At 31.9% G+C, this 19,539-nt stretch overlaps 1 protein-coding gene across 1 annotated transcript; it reads left to right on the top strand.

Annotated features, from left to right (window-relative positions):
• Positions 1–137: 137 nt before the first annotated feature.
• On the top strand, positions 138–1,300 carry LOTGIDRAFT_238498 (hypothetical protein; the record flags this gene model as incomplete). The annotated part of the gene is made up of 3 exons (XM_009050271.1): positions 138–175; positions 313–493; positions 858–1,300. Coding segments are annotated over 3 exons (660 nt in total), but the record flags the coding sequence as incomplete, so codon positions are not given.
• Positions 1,301–19,539: the final 18,239 nt, after the last annotated feature.

Genomic DNA, 19,539 nt, shown 5'->3' on the forward strand with positions numbered 1-19,539 from the left:
AAGCTTTGAAAACCTAACATGACATCTTTTTTTGGTTACATAGAAAAAATGGTTCTCATGGGTTGTAATCTCTGTCATTGTGTGAAAGTCTGGTGACCTTAAATAAGTCAGCATAATTCCAGTTAATCCAGCTGTAAATGGGTATGGATAATCTAGGAAAGATCAATGCCAAGAGGTTTGGTTAAGGACCAGCTGGTAGATTAGACCCTGTGAATCTGTTTTCCTTGAGCGGTAGACAAGATCCTCCAGTACCTAAGTTTAAAAATGATAGTTTTTTTTCTATCAGTTCACAACAATTTTTCTATATTTCAGTTATCCGCCCTTTAAACCAATGATAATCTACATCAATCTTGGCGTGTCTTTAATTTGTGGTCTGATGATGTCATTGAAATATATGTCCAAACCAGTATTGTTAGTGTATGCGGGACAGCTGCTCTATTTCGCTTATACATTTTACGCCAACCCTAAACTTAAATATTCTGAATGGCACAGAGTAAGTAACCTTTTCACTGCTTATTTTGTAGCTCCATTGAGGACCGGTTGTAAATCAGTTGGTTAGAGCTTTGGAACCTTGACATGGGTAAATTTGTTATCCCTTTCAGAGAGTGCACATAGTTCATAAATTTTTTTTCGATTTGTCAACTCGACATCCCTTTCACAGTGTCATGTGGCTGATTTCATGATTTCTAGATTGTTGTCAACTTGACATCCCTTTTAGAGAGTCCACATTGCTAAAAGTTTTCTTTCAGTATTTGGATTTGTCAAATTGCCAGCACTTTCAGAGTGTTATGTGGCTAATTTCATGATTTATTAGAGAGTTCCCATGGCTAATAATGTTATTATATTTATAATTTCAGATACAGATAGCAACTCGTCATGTTGGTTGTGCTGGCATCTATATCCTCTATTCAAGTTTTCAGGAAAAAAAATCTCTAGCAAGTCGCCAACAATTACAACGTATTGGAGAAATATTACTCGGAATTTATTTCTTCGCTTATATGTACGCTCTTAATAATAACACTGAATTTAAAGAGGCGTTTGGTAGTCACGTGCCTGGTGGTGATTGGAGTAGGTTTATTGTGACTGTTGTTATGGCAACGTGTTCGTTAGGTTTTATCACTGGGTTTTTCGTACGAGATATCTGCCTCTGTTCTAGTGTAATTATAATGTTTATGGCGGTGATATTAGATGGTGATTTTAAATATTGGACCAGGCGTGGTGTCCATTACTGGAACGTCGTCAGAATGGCTATTGACAGTATGTGTTGTGTGGTGGGTTTCGTTTATTTTTCTGTTCGTTTAGAAAATCGGATAAAAATGGAATGAACACATCAATGGTCAAGCAGAAGTATTTAGTATCTTTGCACAGTTCCAGACATAAACACGGGCAGTTCTTTTTATATTTGTAGGTAGTTAAAGTATTAAACACAATATAGGTCTGGCTTGTATAGTTTTAATTACTATTTGTTCTATCTCAAAACAAACTAGATTGTTGGTGTTTATATTTTTGATGGTCCTCTGATGTGATAAAGAATGTTTATTTGAGTATTAGTACCTAGGTTTTATTGCAATAAGAAATCTAACGTCCTTTATAAATAAATAATGTTCTGTTGACCTGGTATTCTAATTATTATTATGCAATATTTTAAAATTCTTGTTAAAGTTATTTGATTTCACCAATGTTTGAAGAAATATGAAGACTGGTTGATTGAAAACAACTTTACAAATACATGTACTTTTCACCTGATGACGATGTAAATTGTTGAAACGTTGTGTACAATATAACTCAGCTGAATACTAAAAATAGTATGGTTAGATAAATGATGTGATCTCAACCCCTTAATGTTTCTACAGGATTAAAAAAATTACTTTGAAATCATGCCTCTTTTTGTGATGTTCTATAGTACAGCTAGTTAGAACATTGATTTCTTTTGCTTGGTAACTTCAAGCTAATGGTGGCTGTGGGTTCCGATCTCGATTAGTGTGCAGAATTCTGATGACCTTGAATAAGTCATTGATCATTATCTGTCTTCTAATTGGTGAGAATGTATCATAGATCACAACAGTTCTCAGTCATATTTTAAAGTGATACTACATCTTAGAATGAACATAAAATTTAATTTCTCAAGAATGGTCAATATGAGTATATATTCATCAGTGAACTTACCTGGTGTCACAAAGTTACAACAAAATCCCTGTCAAATCTAGAAAATTGGAAAAGTCTAAAAGCTAAGTAATTATTGAAAAACTCTTAATCTTGATATTAAGCGTTTTTCAATAGTTAAATGCATATTTATGGATAATTACTAAGTTTTTTTTGGAATTCTGTTATGTTATTTATTACACCAGGTATATCTACTGGCTCTTATTTGTCAAGTTTAAAATTCTTAAATTTTATGTTAATTCTAAGATGTAGTTTTTCTTTGAATATTGGTGTATATTTTCTCCTTTAAAGGGATTGTAAAGATAAAAAACTTTTTATTTGTATAGTGGACACTGATATCATCAATTTACACCATTCCAATTTTCAATCAGACGCCTGTGATTCCTGCAATTCTACTAAAACTAAGTGTTTTATGACATCACTATCGCAAATGTTCTTATATATATATAGCAGCTTTTGCGATTAGTGATGTCATAAAATGTTTATTTTAAGTGGAATTGCAAGAGTCATCAAACAAACCTAGTTTTAATGGAATTGCAGGAATCACAGACGTCTGATTGAAATTGGAATGGTGCAAATTGATATTGTAAGTCTTCCCCATACAAACGAAAATTAAGAAAACCTCTTTACAATCCCTTTCAACAATGAGTATTCGAACAATTTCTTTGTTTATTCTAATATTATGGAATTTTATTATTTGATGTCCAGTTTAATTGTTGATGTTATTTTATTTCAATTGTTACCAGTTTTCTTACCTTTTAATAAATATTTTAACATTCACTTAGTATTAGTATTATTATAGCTGATTATCTCCCTTGACTGTGTCACTGGCAGCGATCTGAATCTTTCTTATTTAGCTAAAGTAATGGAGTTTTAATTCAGAACTGTCATACTAGTCTATCTTCACAATATCTATTACTATCTGTGTCCTATACCTTGACTGCAATAACCACCTTGAATGCAGTGATTTAATTGGAGTGTACGCTAGCAATTAGAGCTCTCGACAGAAAGACTGTAATGGTTTATAGTTAACAGGCTTTCTGTGGAGTACTCTGATTTGTGTACAAGTTTACATAATAAATATTCCATTCCCAAGAAAAATCAGATATTGAAATTTCCTGATTGTCTGTAAATGTGGGGAACATATTGACCTCAGGTCAATGGGGAGTATGTAAATACTTGAAAGAAAGAGTTGAAAGGGAAGTAATTGAAACTAATACAGGAAATTGTTAGTTATGTTAATGAGAAGGTCTAGAGAATGGAGAAGGGCCTGATCTACAGAACTATTTGTTAAACTAACTAGCAGACAACAGATATCAATATTATCAAAATCATAGGCAAATTACACCTACCCTACAGGCCTACTTTGAGGCCACAGACTTCAATCTGGTCATAATGGATATGTAGCCAAGATCCAATTCATGGGTGAAAGTGGTTGTTAAAGCAATATAATTGAAATTACAAATTACAAAAGCACAGGCCAAGGCAAAAAAATTCAGTAACATCGATTAGGCTGCTGTTATGTGCAGAAAAAGGGGAAATAAGAGATATACATGTTTCAGGTAGTCATAAAGAAAGTAACAAATTAATATTTTCTGAAACTAATAGATGGACCCGGCATCCTGGCTTGAAATGAATGGAGTTTTACGTCCTACTTTTCTGCACCATGTAAGCTAATGAAGACGGGCAACGCCATGCAGGGTGCAATGAGGGAAATTTTGCCAGGACAGCTGCATTAGCCTGTACTTTTTCAATTCCAACTGTCGAGGGATCTTCAACGTGCACAACGTGTAGCACAACGTGTAGCACACGGGGCCTCGGTTTATTGTCCCAGACGCTTTTTCGATGTCAGCGCCTCTTACCTGCATCACTGACAGGGAGAAACCGGGTTGAAATGCTTAGTTTTAGAGAGTCTACATGGTAAATTGTTTATTTGGTATATTTATTACATTAGCTATCTGTAAATAATTTCTAATCATATAAATATTCTGTATAACAATCACAGGTAGATAGAAATTCCCCTTCCATTATAAAATAGAGTTTTTGATTTTATCATAAAAGAATCTAGGCACCGTATCTTTAAGCGCACTTGTTATGACGTTACCATCACGTGACAAAAATAGCGTCAAAATGGCGACTAAACATCTATTTTGTTACTAAGGGGGAAATAAAAAACGGAATTATTATGATTCAGGTGTGATCAATTAATTAATTAACTGGATTATAACTCGGACTGATAAGATGTACGGTAAGTATCGTTACTGATTAATTATTGTCATCTGTTTCCGTTTAATGACATACATTTTGATTTGTTTTGTATATTTCACGTCTGTTCAGAAATAGAATGACTATTGAAAGAGGCGAAGATTACTGATCAACAATAAACCATCAATAAATCATAATAGGCTATATTAAAATCAGTGTTAAGTTTTGAAGAGATGAACATTATCTGCCTTTCTAGCGACTCATTCTAAGTTCTGAACTGAACATTATTGTAGAAAAAGTTAAGTGAATTTTATAAAACAAGGACTAGGGCCTACCTACTACATTTAGTTACACTAACTGGCGTTTATTTTTCGATAAACTGTAGTTTGTCAAGTGACACTATGACGTCATCAAAGCACAACAATGACGCAATCTAAGATTTGTGGCAAATTCAAATAACTGATCATATAAAACATATAAAAATTATATTAATAAAAGTATCTAAATATAAATATAAGAATTTAACGTCTCAATATCATTATTAGTGTGTTAACACCATGACTTCATCATTTATTTAGTTTGTCACATGATCAATTGCGTTTACACAAATAATTCTAGTAAGACCAACGTTTAATTCTTAAATATATTGGTGAGTTTTATAAAGAATTACTCAGTTTTATGCTTTTAATAGATTTTATAGAAATTCTGTTGTATAGTTATGTTATGACATTTGGACTATATAGTAAGATACAGGATAAGACTTGGATTAAACCCAACAGATATTACAATGAGGATTTGTAGTATGCTACTAGACTTGTACTATTGAACTAAATCATTTATAAAAATAGACAGTACTAATAAAAACTAACTATTTTAAACACAAAGAAAAATATTGTGTTTTTTATTTCATTGGTGAATAAAGACTGTGATATAACTCTACATGTTTTTTTGAGATGTTTTTATGTTTGTAATGTGTTTATTTTTATAAAGAGGCAAATTTGATCAGTTTTTAAGGTAAATATACATTAATATTATCAACATATTTATTTGTTATGAAAAAAAGACATTTTATTTTATTGTTTTTATCTAAGAACATAGACCATGAAAATGTGGCCCTTGACTCTAAAATTTGTAAGTATTTTGGTTCCAAATGGAGAGAAAATGACAAGGAAAGTGTTTATTTCTTTTAAAAAACTTAATAAGTTTATTATTTGGTCTATTACAAATACTGGTATATAAATTAGCTTTGAGGATCCTACAAAAATAATGGCAGTATATTTAGAAATTTAATCATGTTAGAAATATTTTTTAATGGATTTCAGTTTCATCTCTGTAGTGTGGAGGATTGTTACATTTCTTAGTTTAAATATCCATAAGATTGTGAGTGGCTTCTACTTACAACTAACATTTTAATATTTCATTTACCAGTAGTCCCTACTGATACTAAGGATGTAATTAAAACAGAATTTTATATCAACAGCCAAACATGACTGGCAAATAAATCCATACTACAACGGTTTTGGTAAACTTGAAAGGACAATCGATTTTCAATCACACTAAACAACACCATACTATCCAGAATTTTATATCTCCAGCCAAACATGACTGGCAAATAAATCAATACAACAACGGTTTTGGTAAACTTGTAAGGACAATCGATTTTCAATCACACTAAACAACACCATACTATCTAGAATTTTATATCTCCAGCCAAACATGACTGGCAAATAAATCAATACAACAACGGTTTTGGTAAACTTGTAAGGACAATCGATTTTCAATCACACTAAACAACACCATACTATCCAGAATTTTATATCTCCAGTCAAACATGACTGGCAAATAAATCCATATTACAACATCGTTGTTTTGTTTTTTCGAAGGACAAATAGTTTTCAGTACTGAAATATAAAATATTAACATCTATGACAGACATTATGTAGTCCTGGTCTCTGAAGACTGCATTTAATCTGTGTGGTTGATTTTAGATAGTTAAAGTTGAAAGGTATTGACTTGTATCATAAACAAGGAGTGGATGATTTGTCTTGTAGTATTATCTTGGGAATCCACAATTATCTGGTCTTTTGATGACTTTTTCTTTTGAAAACAGAATAAGTTCTTTGTTATTGACAATTGTGTTGTCTTCTTTGATAATAGTAAATTCTTTTTTCCCACTAGAGATGAGTTTTCCATCCCACTTTCTACTTCTAAAAATAATAAACAAGATATACTATGTAGATTGTAATGAAGACTATTTGCAGGTTAAGCAGCATTAGTCAAATGTTAAAGATGGGTTTCCTTATTTTTTTATGTTGAATTAAACAAACCTTTTGATTTTTGGTGTTTCTAATGAATTATCATGTATTATTAATAATATCATTTTGTTCTTATTGCATATAACTAAAGAGTTTTAACCAATCATGAATGACCATATAAGTACAGTCTGGATAAACAAAAAAAGACTTTTTGACCTTTCTTGATCGGTCATTCATTGGAATTCTGCTGGTAATTCTCTTCTAATTTAGCTAATTATGAATTAATTATGGACATGTGAACAAACTGGTATTTTTCTAAGTCATTAGAACACCTCTACTTTCTATTCATATAAGTATTAGCATTTTCATTTTCATAAATGAAAATAAGGGAACCCATCTTTGGATTGGATTGGACTCAGTTATTTCCATAATTGCACACTGAACGCCTCTGAAGTTGCAGGTTTTTTCGCCAAACCAAGATATATTCAGAAAGATGAATATTTTTATATTTCAGTCTTACCATCATAATCCCCCTTCACCTTTTATGTCACGTCTTTTGGTTTCATCAAAGTTTTTTATTTCACAAAACTAGTCAAAGGAATTGTAAAGAGGTTTTGTAAATTTTGAAACTGATAGCATCAATTTGCACCATTCCAATTTTCAATCAGATGTCTGTGGTTCCTGTAATTCCACTTAATCTAAGTGTTTTATGACGTAACTTATCGCAAAATATGCTAGTATCACATAAGACCTTTTGCAATTATTGACGTCATCAAACACTTAATTTTAGTGGATTTGCAGGAACCATGATATCTGATTGAAAATTGGAATGGTGCTAATTGATGCTATCAGAGTTCACAATATAAATGCAAGTTTAGAAAACCTCTTTACAATCCCTTTAATACGAACTCTCTAAAAGGTTTAATGTTGATGTCGAGTATCCAGTCAGAAGGTTGGTGTTCGCTGGCATCGAGCCAGAGTAAAAACATAATACTAGATAGTAATTTAATCTGATTGGATAGTTTGTAAACAATGGAGTGATATGATTGGTTAAATGAGGTTTATAGGTCAATAAGTCTTTGTTTATTTTTATATTTTTATAGACAGTCAATAAAGAATTGACCCTATTCTAGTTTTAACATCTTATTTCTAGATATAATTTCTCTATAAGTGTATGCTGTGTTTTTTTCTGGGTTTTATTGTTTGATGTTAAATGTTAGAAATTGTAAAAATTGTACATGTTATTTGTAGTAAATATGTATATCTAATTAATCTTTTGAAGCAAGTTTTGTTAAAATTGTGGTAAGTCTCTTTTATATTTTTTAGTATGTAACTGAAATAAACGAATCTTTCAATCAGTCTGATATTTTCAAGTCATTGAAGTCTGTCAATTGGTGTTAAGGTGAAATAAGAATTTAACTCCTAGAAAGCACAGGCCTAGGTCTGAAACAAGGACTATTCGTTTACAAGTTTGCTGGTTAGCTTAATAATCAGTCCAGATCCGTAGGTTGAGCGCCCCCTCCCCTCCTAAAAAAATTTTATGACTTAAATGACTTGTTGAGTCGCTAAATTTGATCCCCCCTTCAAAAAATTTGGCCCCCTAGAGACCCTGGGCTAGCTACGGGCCTGAATCAGTCTGATATTTTTAAGTCACTGCCTGGTATTTAAATGTAATAATATGACTGTCAGATCTTGTTGAGGCTATTCTGGGTTTTAAGTCTTATTTCTGGATACGTTATTTGGAGTAGAAATATTTCCAGATCTCCATAATTGATGTATTGAGTACTATTTTCACAGTGGTATTTCTATATCACTCTATAATTGATATATTGAGCACTTTTTTAACAGTGAAAATATTTTGTTTTGGTTTTATTTCAAGTATAAGTTATAAGTAGCTTTTGACACAAATCTTGCTAAAATTTTGGTAGATTTTGTTTATTTTTGCTGTTTTATTCTACATAAAATCAATTTTAAAAAGAATGCTGAAAAAATTATTCCAGTTATATCTTGATTATAGAAATGGTTTAGATACTAAGACCAGTGATTTGGTGAGATCTTCCCTTACTAATGTTAATCAGAATAATCTGTGGGAAACCGTCAAACGGATGGATTCTTCTACCAGCTCTTGGCCTTATTTTTAGATATACATAATTATCTTTTTCAATATAACGAGTAGTTATAGCACTTACGCTGTCAAAACATGACCTGACCTGACAGGGTCGCGACCTTTATCATTAAAGATTTTTTCTGTCATCATTGTATTAGGATTGGTATTGTCTTGAGGTTTATTTTAAGATCAATGGTCATCTAGAAGTTGATACCTATTGATTGATACCTATTGATTGATACCTATTGATTGATACCTATTGATTGATACCTATTGACTGATACCTATTGACTGATACCTATTGATTGATACCTATTGATTGATACCTATTGACTGATACCTATTGATTGATACCTATTGATTGATACCTATTGATTGATACCTATTGATTGATACCTATTGATTGATACCTATTGATATACCTATTGACTGATACCTATTGATTGATACCTATTGATTGATACCTATTGATTGATACCTATTGATTGATACCTATTGTCTATTGTTAAACGTGTTGTTATAAGACTAGTATTAGGAGACTAGATCTATAAATACACCAGTGGCCACCATATTTAGAACATTGATTGATATATTATTTAATCAAAACAGTTAAAATTTTTATTTTATTATTGATAATTATGCATATTTTATCAGAATTTTCTTGTTAAAAGCCGATAGTTTTATACAATGAATGCTGAATGAGTTCTATTTTAATCTGTAAATTGGTTCATTAAGTAGATTCAAAACAAAGTGTTTGATGATGTCGTTAACCGTTAAGGGTCTTATGTAATAAAGGATATTTTGCAATTAGTGACATCATCAAACTCTTAGTTTAAGTGGAATTACAGGATCCACAGACATCTGATGTAAAATTAGAATGATGTAAATTGATGCTATCAATGTCTCTGATACATATAAAATGTTAAGAAAATCTCTTTATAATCTCTTTTAAAGGTTCTTTCCTCATTGTTAAATAAAAAAAAAAAGGAATATTTTCATCTACCCCGTCTTAGAGTAGCCTAATGGTTTATCATTAGTACAGTAATATCAAATATCAGACTTGGCCAGTGCTTCTGATGTCATTTTCAGCTTTCGCCTTCCCTCCTCCCCCTCCTCCCCCTCCTTCCCCTCCCCCTCCTCCCCTTCCTCCCCCTATATTTATTTGACTATTTTTGAGATAAAAAAAAGTAATATTTTGACTTTTATCTGCCTTATCTAACATTAGAGTAGTATAATGGTTTATCATATCAGACTTGGCCAGTGCTTCTGGTATTATTCTCAGCTTTCACCTATTTGTATTTAACTATTTTTGAAATATAAATAAGATGTTTATCTACCCTATGTTAAAAGAGTAGTATAAGGATTGTTATTAGTATATTGAAGTCTAGAGGTTTAACTAAGATCATGTCTTGTCTTGTTTCAGTCTGTCTGTTAAACAAATCATTGTATTGAGATTAGAGAGATAGCTAGTTTTACCTGACTAAACTTACCTGTTCGATTTTCTATTGTGATTTCTCTAGAATGTACTGAAGTTTTTTTTAGGGTTTTAAGGATTTTGTCAAATTTTGACTTGATTTGCTTTTGGGATTAATTAATATTGAGGGAAGGTATGCAGACTTTTTATATAAATTTTACATGACTAACTTACCTATTATATTTTATATTGTGTTTCTTTAGCATGTACTGAAGTTATGTTCTGGATGTCACCATTATTTGATTTTATTTGAATTTGGAATTAATATTTAATATTTAGTAAATCACTATGAGGTATGAGGATTTTCTTTTTGAAAATTTCAATTTGTTCAGTTATGCCTGACTTCTGTCTTTATAGTTTCAATATATTCAGTAGTATCTTCTCTACAATATACTGATGTTTTGAATTTTGATATTTTGTTAATTTTTGACTTGATTTGAATGAGATGATTAATTTGATTAGAATTCCTGATGTTTTTGAATGATTAATATAAGTGTATCTTCAGTAAAGGTATGGTTATTAGTTTCTCTATTATTCAATAATTCAGACATGGATGGTGAGGGGAGAGGGAATTCTTCTTCGTGTTAGCTGCACGTAGGTTGTTAGGGTTGGAAATCTTTACGGAGGGTCTTTAAGAGAGTGAACGTACCCTGTCACCATCCCCAAAAGACATGATGTTTTCCTATTTGGACCAATTGTAACATCAACCCCTTTTGATTTGTTCTCATAGTCGTTCGGATGGGACAATAAACTGAGGCTCCGTGTGCTACAGGCTGTGCACGTTAAAGATCCCTCGACAGATTGAAATAGAGTAGGCTAACGCTACTGTCATGGCAAAATTTCCCTTATTGCACACTTTATGCAAACCCTATATTCATTCTTAACAAGTCCCAAGAACCTTCTCCTGGTTTTTCTAATTTCACAGTCTCATGCCATTGTATTAAATGGGGACTAACTTATGTTGTATTAAAATGGAATGAGTGATGTTACGATTAAATGATTCATGATTATTGATTGTTATACTCAGGTTTGAAATATTTCTATTATTTTAACACTTCAATAGTTAATTTTAATTTGTACAATAGTAATGAATTACACAGTTGGAAAAAGTAACTTTGCCAGTACATATGATATTTATTATTGCTTTCAGAACATACTGATTTTTTAATATGGGTATTACATGTAATATTATATATAGGTATACCAAACTCTTCATGGAACAACATGTAGAAATTTCTGATACTCTACTGTCAGGTAGAACTATACTCTCTCTTACAAACTTCAGATCTCACTGTTTAAATTTTTCTGAAAAGTTTTAAAAATTGGCAGATTAATAGAATGCTGAAAAGCTTGATCTGAAATTTCTTGATTGACAAATTCATAGCTAGTTAACATAAAAACAAGGAAGTGTCAGTTTTAATCTACTGTTTTTATCAGTTATATTATATTATGTATTATATTATATGTTATATATTATATATTGATAAAAATAATTATGACTGTTAAAATAGCGACATAGAACACCTAGCGTGAAACTCTGATTAACAACATGTTTCAGGTTCTGTTTTTAATATTTACTTTATGCATTGATACATATTGATAAAAATTAAAGATCAGGCCCCGTTTTCTCAAAACGATTTTAGCGCTAGGATATCCTAGAATCAATGTTAGAAGATAAGAATCTAAAACATCCTAGCACTTAGATCGTTTAGAGAAAACCTGGCCTGGTTTCTATACACAGCTGAATTTTACATATATAGATACTTTAAGCCCCTTGTACCCTACAACAATAATAAAGAATTGTATGTTAAGATGTAGAATAATTTTGATGCCCCACTATGCTTATTTGGCCAATATCTATGAAATTTATTAGTAAATAATGTAATTTGAAGACATGTGATATTAATGAAAAGACCCCCCAGGACCCCACTTGGTTTTTTTCTCTATTGAATAAATAAAAAAGAACATGTAAAGACGTATATATTGATAGTACCCACTAACTATTATTCTGCCTATATGTTTGAAATATGGATAAGTAGATAGATAAAAAGATAACTATTAATAACAGTTCCCCACTACCCTTATTTGAGCAATGGACATCACTATAGAGTGTCCAATGAGGGAAATTTTTTGCCAGTAGTCCAGGACACCTACTCTTTTTTGATTTCCAATTGTCAAGGGATGATTAACGTGTACAGTCTGTAGTACACCAGGACCTAGGTTTATTGTCTTATTTAAATAACTCAAGAGTTTAACTCATTGAGATGTTTTTTCTATGTCAGTGTGTATTATCTCTAGTATAGAATATTTCTAGATAGATAATATATTATAGAGATTATAAAGTGGTATATAAGTATAATAATACCTCACTGTGATTTTTTAAATCGTGTTATTATAATTTATTTGTACTACCTGACGTCTGGTGTTTACATAAAATATTATAACAATAACCTTAATAGTACTTTAAATACTTCTATTGTTAATTCTTCATTTCTTTCAATAAATATAACAAATAAACATTATTAGCTATGTGAACTCTTTGAAAGATATGCTAATGTGACTAGTGGACTCTCTGAAAGAGATGTCAAGTTGACAAATCTATGTACCAAATAAACATTGTTAGCTATGTAGACTCTCTGAAAGGAATTTGAGTTAAAAGATGTTGTAAGAAAGTGGTATCAGGTGTTACAGAAGAGCGATAATACTCTGCCAAAGCATTTCTTGAGTCTAGCTCACTGTTTATGAACGTTTTTGAACTCATCAAAATAGTTTATCGAATGCTTGACAATAAAAATCTGTACAAACAAAACAATTCTGTTAACCAAAACTCTCGTCCACAACAGGACAAAATCAGGAGTAATAATTGTATAGTAGTGGACTCCTCAAATGAGAGGTACCATCAGGGGTTTCAAATAAAAATCTGTACTAACAAGACAATTCCGTTAAACAAAACTCTCGTCCACAACATGACAAAATCAGGAGTAATAATTGTATAGTAGTGGACTCCTCAAATGAGAGGTACCATCAGGGGTTTCAAATAAAAATCTGTACTAACAAAACAATTCTGTTAACCAAAACTCTCGTCCACAACAGGACAAAATCAGGAGTAATAATTGTATAGTAGTGGACTCCTCAAATGAGAGGTACCATCAGGGGTTTCAAATAAAAATCTGTACTAACAAGACAATTCCGTTAAACAAAACTCTCGTCCACAACATGACAAAATCAGGAGTAATATTTGTATAGTAGTGGACTCCTCAAACGAGAGGTACCATCAGGGGTTTCAAATAAAAATCTGTACTAGCAAGACAATTCCGTTAACCAATACTCTTGTCCACAACAGGACAAAATCAGGAGTAATAATTGTATAGTAGTGGACTCCTCAAACGAGAAGTACCATCAGGGGTTTCAAATAAAAATCTGTACTAACAAAACAATTCCGTTAAACAAAACTCTTGTCCACAACAGGACAAAATCAGGAGTAATAATTGTATAGTAGTGGACTCCTCAAACGAGAGGTACCATCAGGGGTTTCAAATAAAAATCTGTACTAGCAAGACAATTCCGTTAACCAATACTCTTGTCCACAACAGGACAAAATCAGGAGTAATAATTGTATAGTAGTGGACTCCTCAAACGAGAAGTACCATCAGGGGTTTCAAATAAAAATCTGTACTAACAAAACAATTCCGTTAAACAAAACTCTTGTCCACAACAGGACAAAATCAGGAGTAATAATTGTATAGTAGTGGACTCCTCAAACGAGAGGTACCATCAGGGGTTTCAAATAAAAATCTGTACTAACAAAACAATTCTGTTTACCAATACTCTTGTCCACAACAGGACAAAATCAGGAGTAATAATTGTATAGTAGTGGACTCCTCAAATGAGAGGTACCATCAGGGGTTTCAAATAAAAATCTGTACTAACAAAACAATTCCGTTAACCAAAACTCTCGTCCACAACAGGACAAAATCAGGAGTAATAATTGTATAGTAGTGGACTCCTCAAACGAGAAGTACCATCAGGGGTTTCAAATAAAAATCTGTACTAGCAAGACAATTCTGTTTACCAATACTCTCGTCCACAACAGGACAAAATCAGGAGTAATAATTGTATAGTAGTGGACTCCTCAAATGAGAGGTACCATCAGGGGTTTCAAATAAAAATCTGTACTAGCAAGACAATTCTGTTAACCAAAACTCTTGTCCAAATTATGGCAAAATGGAAAGTAAAAGTAGTATAGTACTACAAGTGGACTCCTCAACTACTGTTAAAGCTAATACAATGAAGAAAGATCTAGGTAAAACCAACGGAATCATCGGTCTTGTGGTGTTTCTAATAATCTTCTTTTATTGGTTGAGACAAATTGATATCTTATATCTTATATCTTCTATCTTATATCCATATTAGTCAAAATCTTTAATTCTTTCAGATAGATGAAGTATAGAAACATTCTGATAATTTCAACCAATGAAAAGAAAGGATGAGGACCAAGCTTCATCATGCCAGAATTACAACCTCAAGACGTCAACCAATCAGAAACGACCTCCACGATAGCATCAAGGTCAACGCCAAACATAGCAACACAGTTTGGTCAGAGTGGCGCTCGACGACCACCACGAGCCACGTCTGCCAGATATTACAATATAGCTACTTCTATTCTTAGTAATGATATAGATGACTTGTTTCTGGCAGCAGCGAGGGTAAGGGTTGTTTATTTTTTGTAAAACTTGAGGTTTTTTCCATCGAACAGGAAGATAGGATCATATCAGTAGGAAGTGCAGAGGTAGACAAAATTCTTGTCAAAATTGGTATATTTTGTGTTTCATCCTAAAAGATGGAATGCATAGCGTGAAGTAACAACATGATTCAAGTTCTGTTTTAATATTGTTTGTTTACTTATATAAACCGACATGATATTGACATTTATGTTTTTTGGATGTTCTTTCTGTAGAGAAATTCCTGTAATTTTGTATTTTCTGTTTTAGGATGGGGAGTATGAGAAAATTGAGCATATTCTACAACGAAGAGGTGACGTAGTGGTGTGTATTGATGTCAAGGATAAACGAACAGGCAACACACCTTTAATGTGGGCAGCGAAAAAAGGGCATTCTAAGGTAATTAGGGGTTAATTAATTAATGGGGATTAATAAGTATCATTTTGAATACTAAGCCTCTGCTAAGGTTCTGGAAAACTGAGTGTAATCAGGAATATAGTCTAGGTCCATTTAGCCATTTTAGTTAAATTCTGTGAAATGTTTGAAATGATTCACCTGTAAAGTTAATGGTAGAAAATAATATTTGTTCAAAATAAGATTATACACATTAATATTTCCTTCTTATGATCAAATTGAAATATTGTCTTTTTGTAGCAGTGGATTAACTCAGTCGATTATGTTATATTGTTGTCTTCTAGGTTCCTAGGGTTTGAATCTCCTTCAATGTGAAAATATTTCTGAAGCCACGGCATGTGTTTTTGATTATCTGCCTGGTTTAGTGCCTTCATATCTTCAATCTGTCGTTCCTTAAAAATCAATTCTTTTGTTACAGATAGTACAGATATTATTAAAACATGGTGCAGACCCGACGTTACATAATTATGAACATCTCTGTGCCCTAGAAATGGCCACATCTAATATAAAAACTATTTTACTGGATTCTGTGGAGAAAACAACAGAGTCATCACATCGTTTGTTACAACAGGCTGCCTGGCAGGGAAATATCAAAGTCGTTAGAAAATTACTGGTAAGTGTTTCTTTGTAGACAAAATTTTCAGAAGTAGATTAACGTTTCTTTTTCTGTTGACTTCTTGCTAATTGTTTCAATCAGAGTATTCTATAACTATTGAATGGACAAAATTTACCTTATTGTACACTGCATGACATTGCTCTTCTTTTGAAACCCAATCAGGACATTAAGCTCTCTCTTATTTTAATATTTTGCTGCTTGAATGAGGTTTGTGAAATTGATTTAAGGTGCTAAAATTAAAAAACAATTTCTGAAGTTGGGAATAGATGAGGTAGGATGTCTGTGCGAGATTATTGATACAGTAGAAAATAGAAGAAACGAATCATGTCCGAACCTCTACCTTGTGTATTCACTTCTTCTATTTTCTACTATATCGGTCATTCTATACCGGACATCGCCCTGGACACCGTACCTCTACATCTATTCTCGGCTTTAGTTTACAGAATAAATGTCTTATCTTATCACAGACTGTTTGATTACTATCTTATTTAGGAAACAAACAAATAACAATGACACAGCAATATTTTGAGTTCTGATAAAGAATTTCGTGTGCTAGTGACAAATTTCTGAAATTTGTAACAACAGGACTAATCTTATGTTTATTTGATTGCACTCAAACAGGATGTTGAATTTTCATTTTAAAAAGTATTACTGATAGCTAGAGTTCATCTCTTGTGCCAGTAAAAAATTCCATAAGTTCGTAGCAACAGGACTAATCCTATGTTTAGTTGTTTATTTGATTGCACACAAACAGGATCTTGAATTTTCATTTAAACAGTATTACAGATAGCTAAGGTTGATCAATATTAGCTGGTACAGTAAATATTTTGATAACTATATCATTTAATGTTAGACATCTTTAAAAACAGTAGGTCAGTTGATTGACTTATTAAAGAGACAGTTTCGCCATTCTTGTGACCAATCATACTTTAGTCTCAGAAACGGAAATTTTTAGCTAAGCCAATCAGTAATAGTGTTCACAGCTCAACATCGACATTTGAGTCTTCAAATCCATGTGTGTCCAAAATTCCCTGCGTTTAATGTTAAAATGACAACTTGAGTCTCTACCCTATACAGACAAGACATATATTGAAATAGAAAGTAAAATTCCTAGTTTGAAGTATTTTTAAAAGAATTATGTGATTTTCGTACATTTCTAGTACTTCTGATAACTATTAACATATATTCAAGACTTAAATCAACACCCCCAAAATAGTGAATCTGTCCCTTTCAATAGCTCTTTATCTTGAATTTCTCTCTTTCCAGTCTCAGAATAAAGTATTAGATATAAATTGTGTGAATGCCGAGGGTTTATCTCCCTTGTTATTGGTAGCTCGGGACATCCAGTTGTTTGAAAGACTATCCGTACAACTTCATCGTCATTATAATCCCATTGAGGTGGCTAAAGAATTGTTGAAACACAGAGCGTAAGTATTTGGTTTAATTATTTTGACCTTACCCAGGATATGATTACAAGATTTCAATTCTCTAACCTGCAGAGCTACAGTCTGTCGGACAGACAAAAGTGAAAAAAAGAATCAATATGGAGTTTCAAATCATGAATTTACACGGTTTGGAAAAATCTCACGACTTTTCACCCAATCTCCAGATTTTTCAAGCAAATCTCCAAATTTTTTTTCCTGACCTGTACACATGTATGGTCTGTCCTAAAAAACAATGCATATAATTCTGTGAGGCAAACATTTAGATGACTATACAAATAGTATATAAGATATTTACTTCATAGTATTTTGGTAGCTATCTTGTCCGTGTAATAAAATCAAATTTTGGTTTTTGAAAATGTGGAATTTTCAGAGATATACACATGGAAAATAATGATGGAAAAACTTGTCTACATTATTCTTGTTTATCCAGAATACATAAAATTCTATCTTGTCCAAATAGTCATGAATAATTCTTAATATTTATACTTTCAGAGATATCCATATGGAAGATAATGATGGAAAAACTTGTCTACATTATTCTTGTTTATCCAGAGCTACTATTTCTACAGACCTGGTTGAAAATTTGATTCACTACGGTGCTCAACTGGGTAATTTTTATTTGTTTATCTTCTTTCTTGCTTCTTAAAGATGGGTTCCCTTATTTTTATTTATGAAAATCAAAATGCTAATACTTATATGAATAGAAAGAAGAGGTGTTCTAATGACTTGGAAAAATACCAGTTTGTCTCACATGTCCATAATGAATTCATAATTAGTTAAATTAGAAGAGAATAACCAGCAGAATTCCAATGAGTGACCAATCAAGAAAGGTCAAAAAGTCTTTTTTTTTTGTTTATCCAGACTGTATACACATGGACATTTGTGATTGAACATAATGATATGATTAAGAAATACATAATCAAAGAGTTTATCTTAATTTGACACTAAAAAATAAGGAAACCCATCTTTAATGATTGTCTTATACAGAGTTTTCATACTTTTAAATTTTTCTTACAATATAAATATTTTTGTATTAATTCGTCAGAAAATCGAGATAAAAGGCACTTTACACCAATTCATCTGGCATCACAGTCTGGTAACCATGGCGTTATAACAGCATTATTAGATGGAGGGTCAGAGGTCAATTCTCAAGGTTTTATGGGGTTGACCCCTCTACATATTACAGTGAGTATGATATATTCTATTGTCAAATCTAACATAAAATTGTCTTATTCTGATAGAAATGTAGTCATTAGACATTTTGGAGCATCTTTTTGACCCGACTGGCAGTCAGATATAATGATAAACATACATACTTACTTTAATACTGTTCCATTTTATTATATTTACATATTTTTATTTCAAAAGACTAATTTATTTGGTGAGTTCACATATCTCTGGCTTTTTTGTTCCAGTCTCAACAAGACCACCAGAGGGCAGCAATAGTCTTATTACAAAATGGAGCAGACGTGACTATAATAGATGATCAGGGGAAATCACCAGTCGATCTCGCCAAGTCAAAGAAAATGAAGTCAACTTTAAAAGAAGCCTGGACAGAAGCAACTCAGAAAAAGATTACTCCAATATTAGCTCCAGTACGAGTTCCTACTAGAGAAGATTGTAAAAGTCAGAAATCAAAACGTAGAAAAGGAGAAGTTATATTCGATGTAAGTCCTAGCTGTTATTGTTTTTGAAAGGGAACTTCATTGGTCAAAATATCTTCACAAATTTGTAGTGAATTCATAACTTTCTCACTAACAATGGTAAACGTCAAATGACAGACGATTGAATTTCAATACTCTCCAATACTGTAACACTTTTGAATAAATCAAAATGGATTAAAATATGGACCTAGAAGAATCTCCAATTTTTTAATGAAAATTTTCCCAATTTCAGGGTTTAGTTACAACACCAGTTCAAAATAATATAAGTAAGTTGAAGAGTTTTTCATAGTTTTTACTATCTATACTATTTGAGATTTTTTTAGGTATATGAATATTTGATAATGAGTAAGGTATGTTGTATGGTCTTGGATTGTCGAAATACCATTTTGTATATCTAATTTATTATTTAATCTTTGTTAGGACCTACAGTATTGAGACCAGTAACAACTGTTAGTAATTCTGATAATCTGATATA

Source organism: Lottia gigantea (genome assembly GCF_000327385.1).
Source record: "Lottia gigantea unplaced genomic scaffold LOTGIsca_148, whole genome shotgun sequence".
NCBI classification, from domain to species: domain Eukaryota; kingdom Metazoa; phylum Mollusca; class Gastropoda; family Lottiidae; genus Lottia; species Lottia gigantea.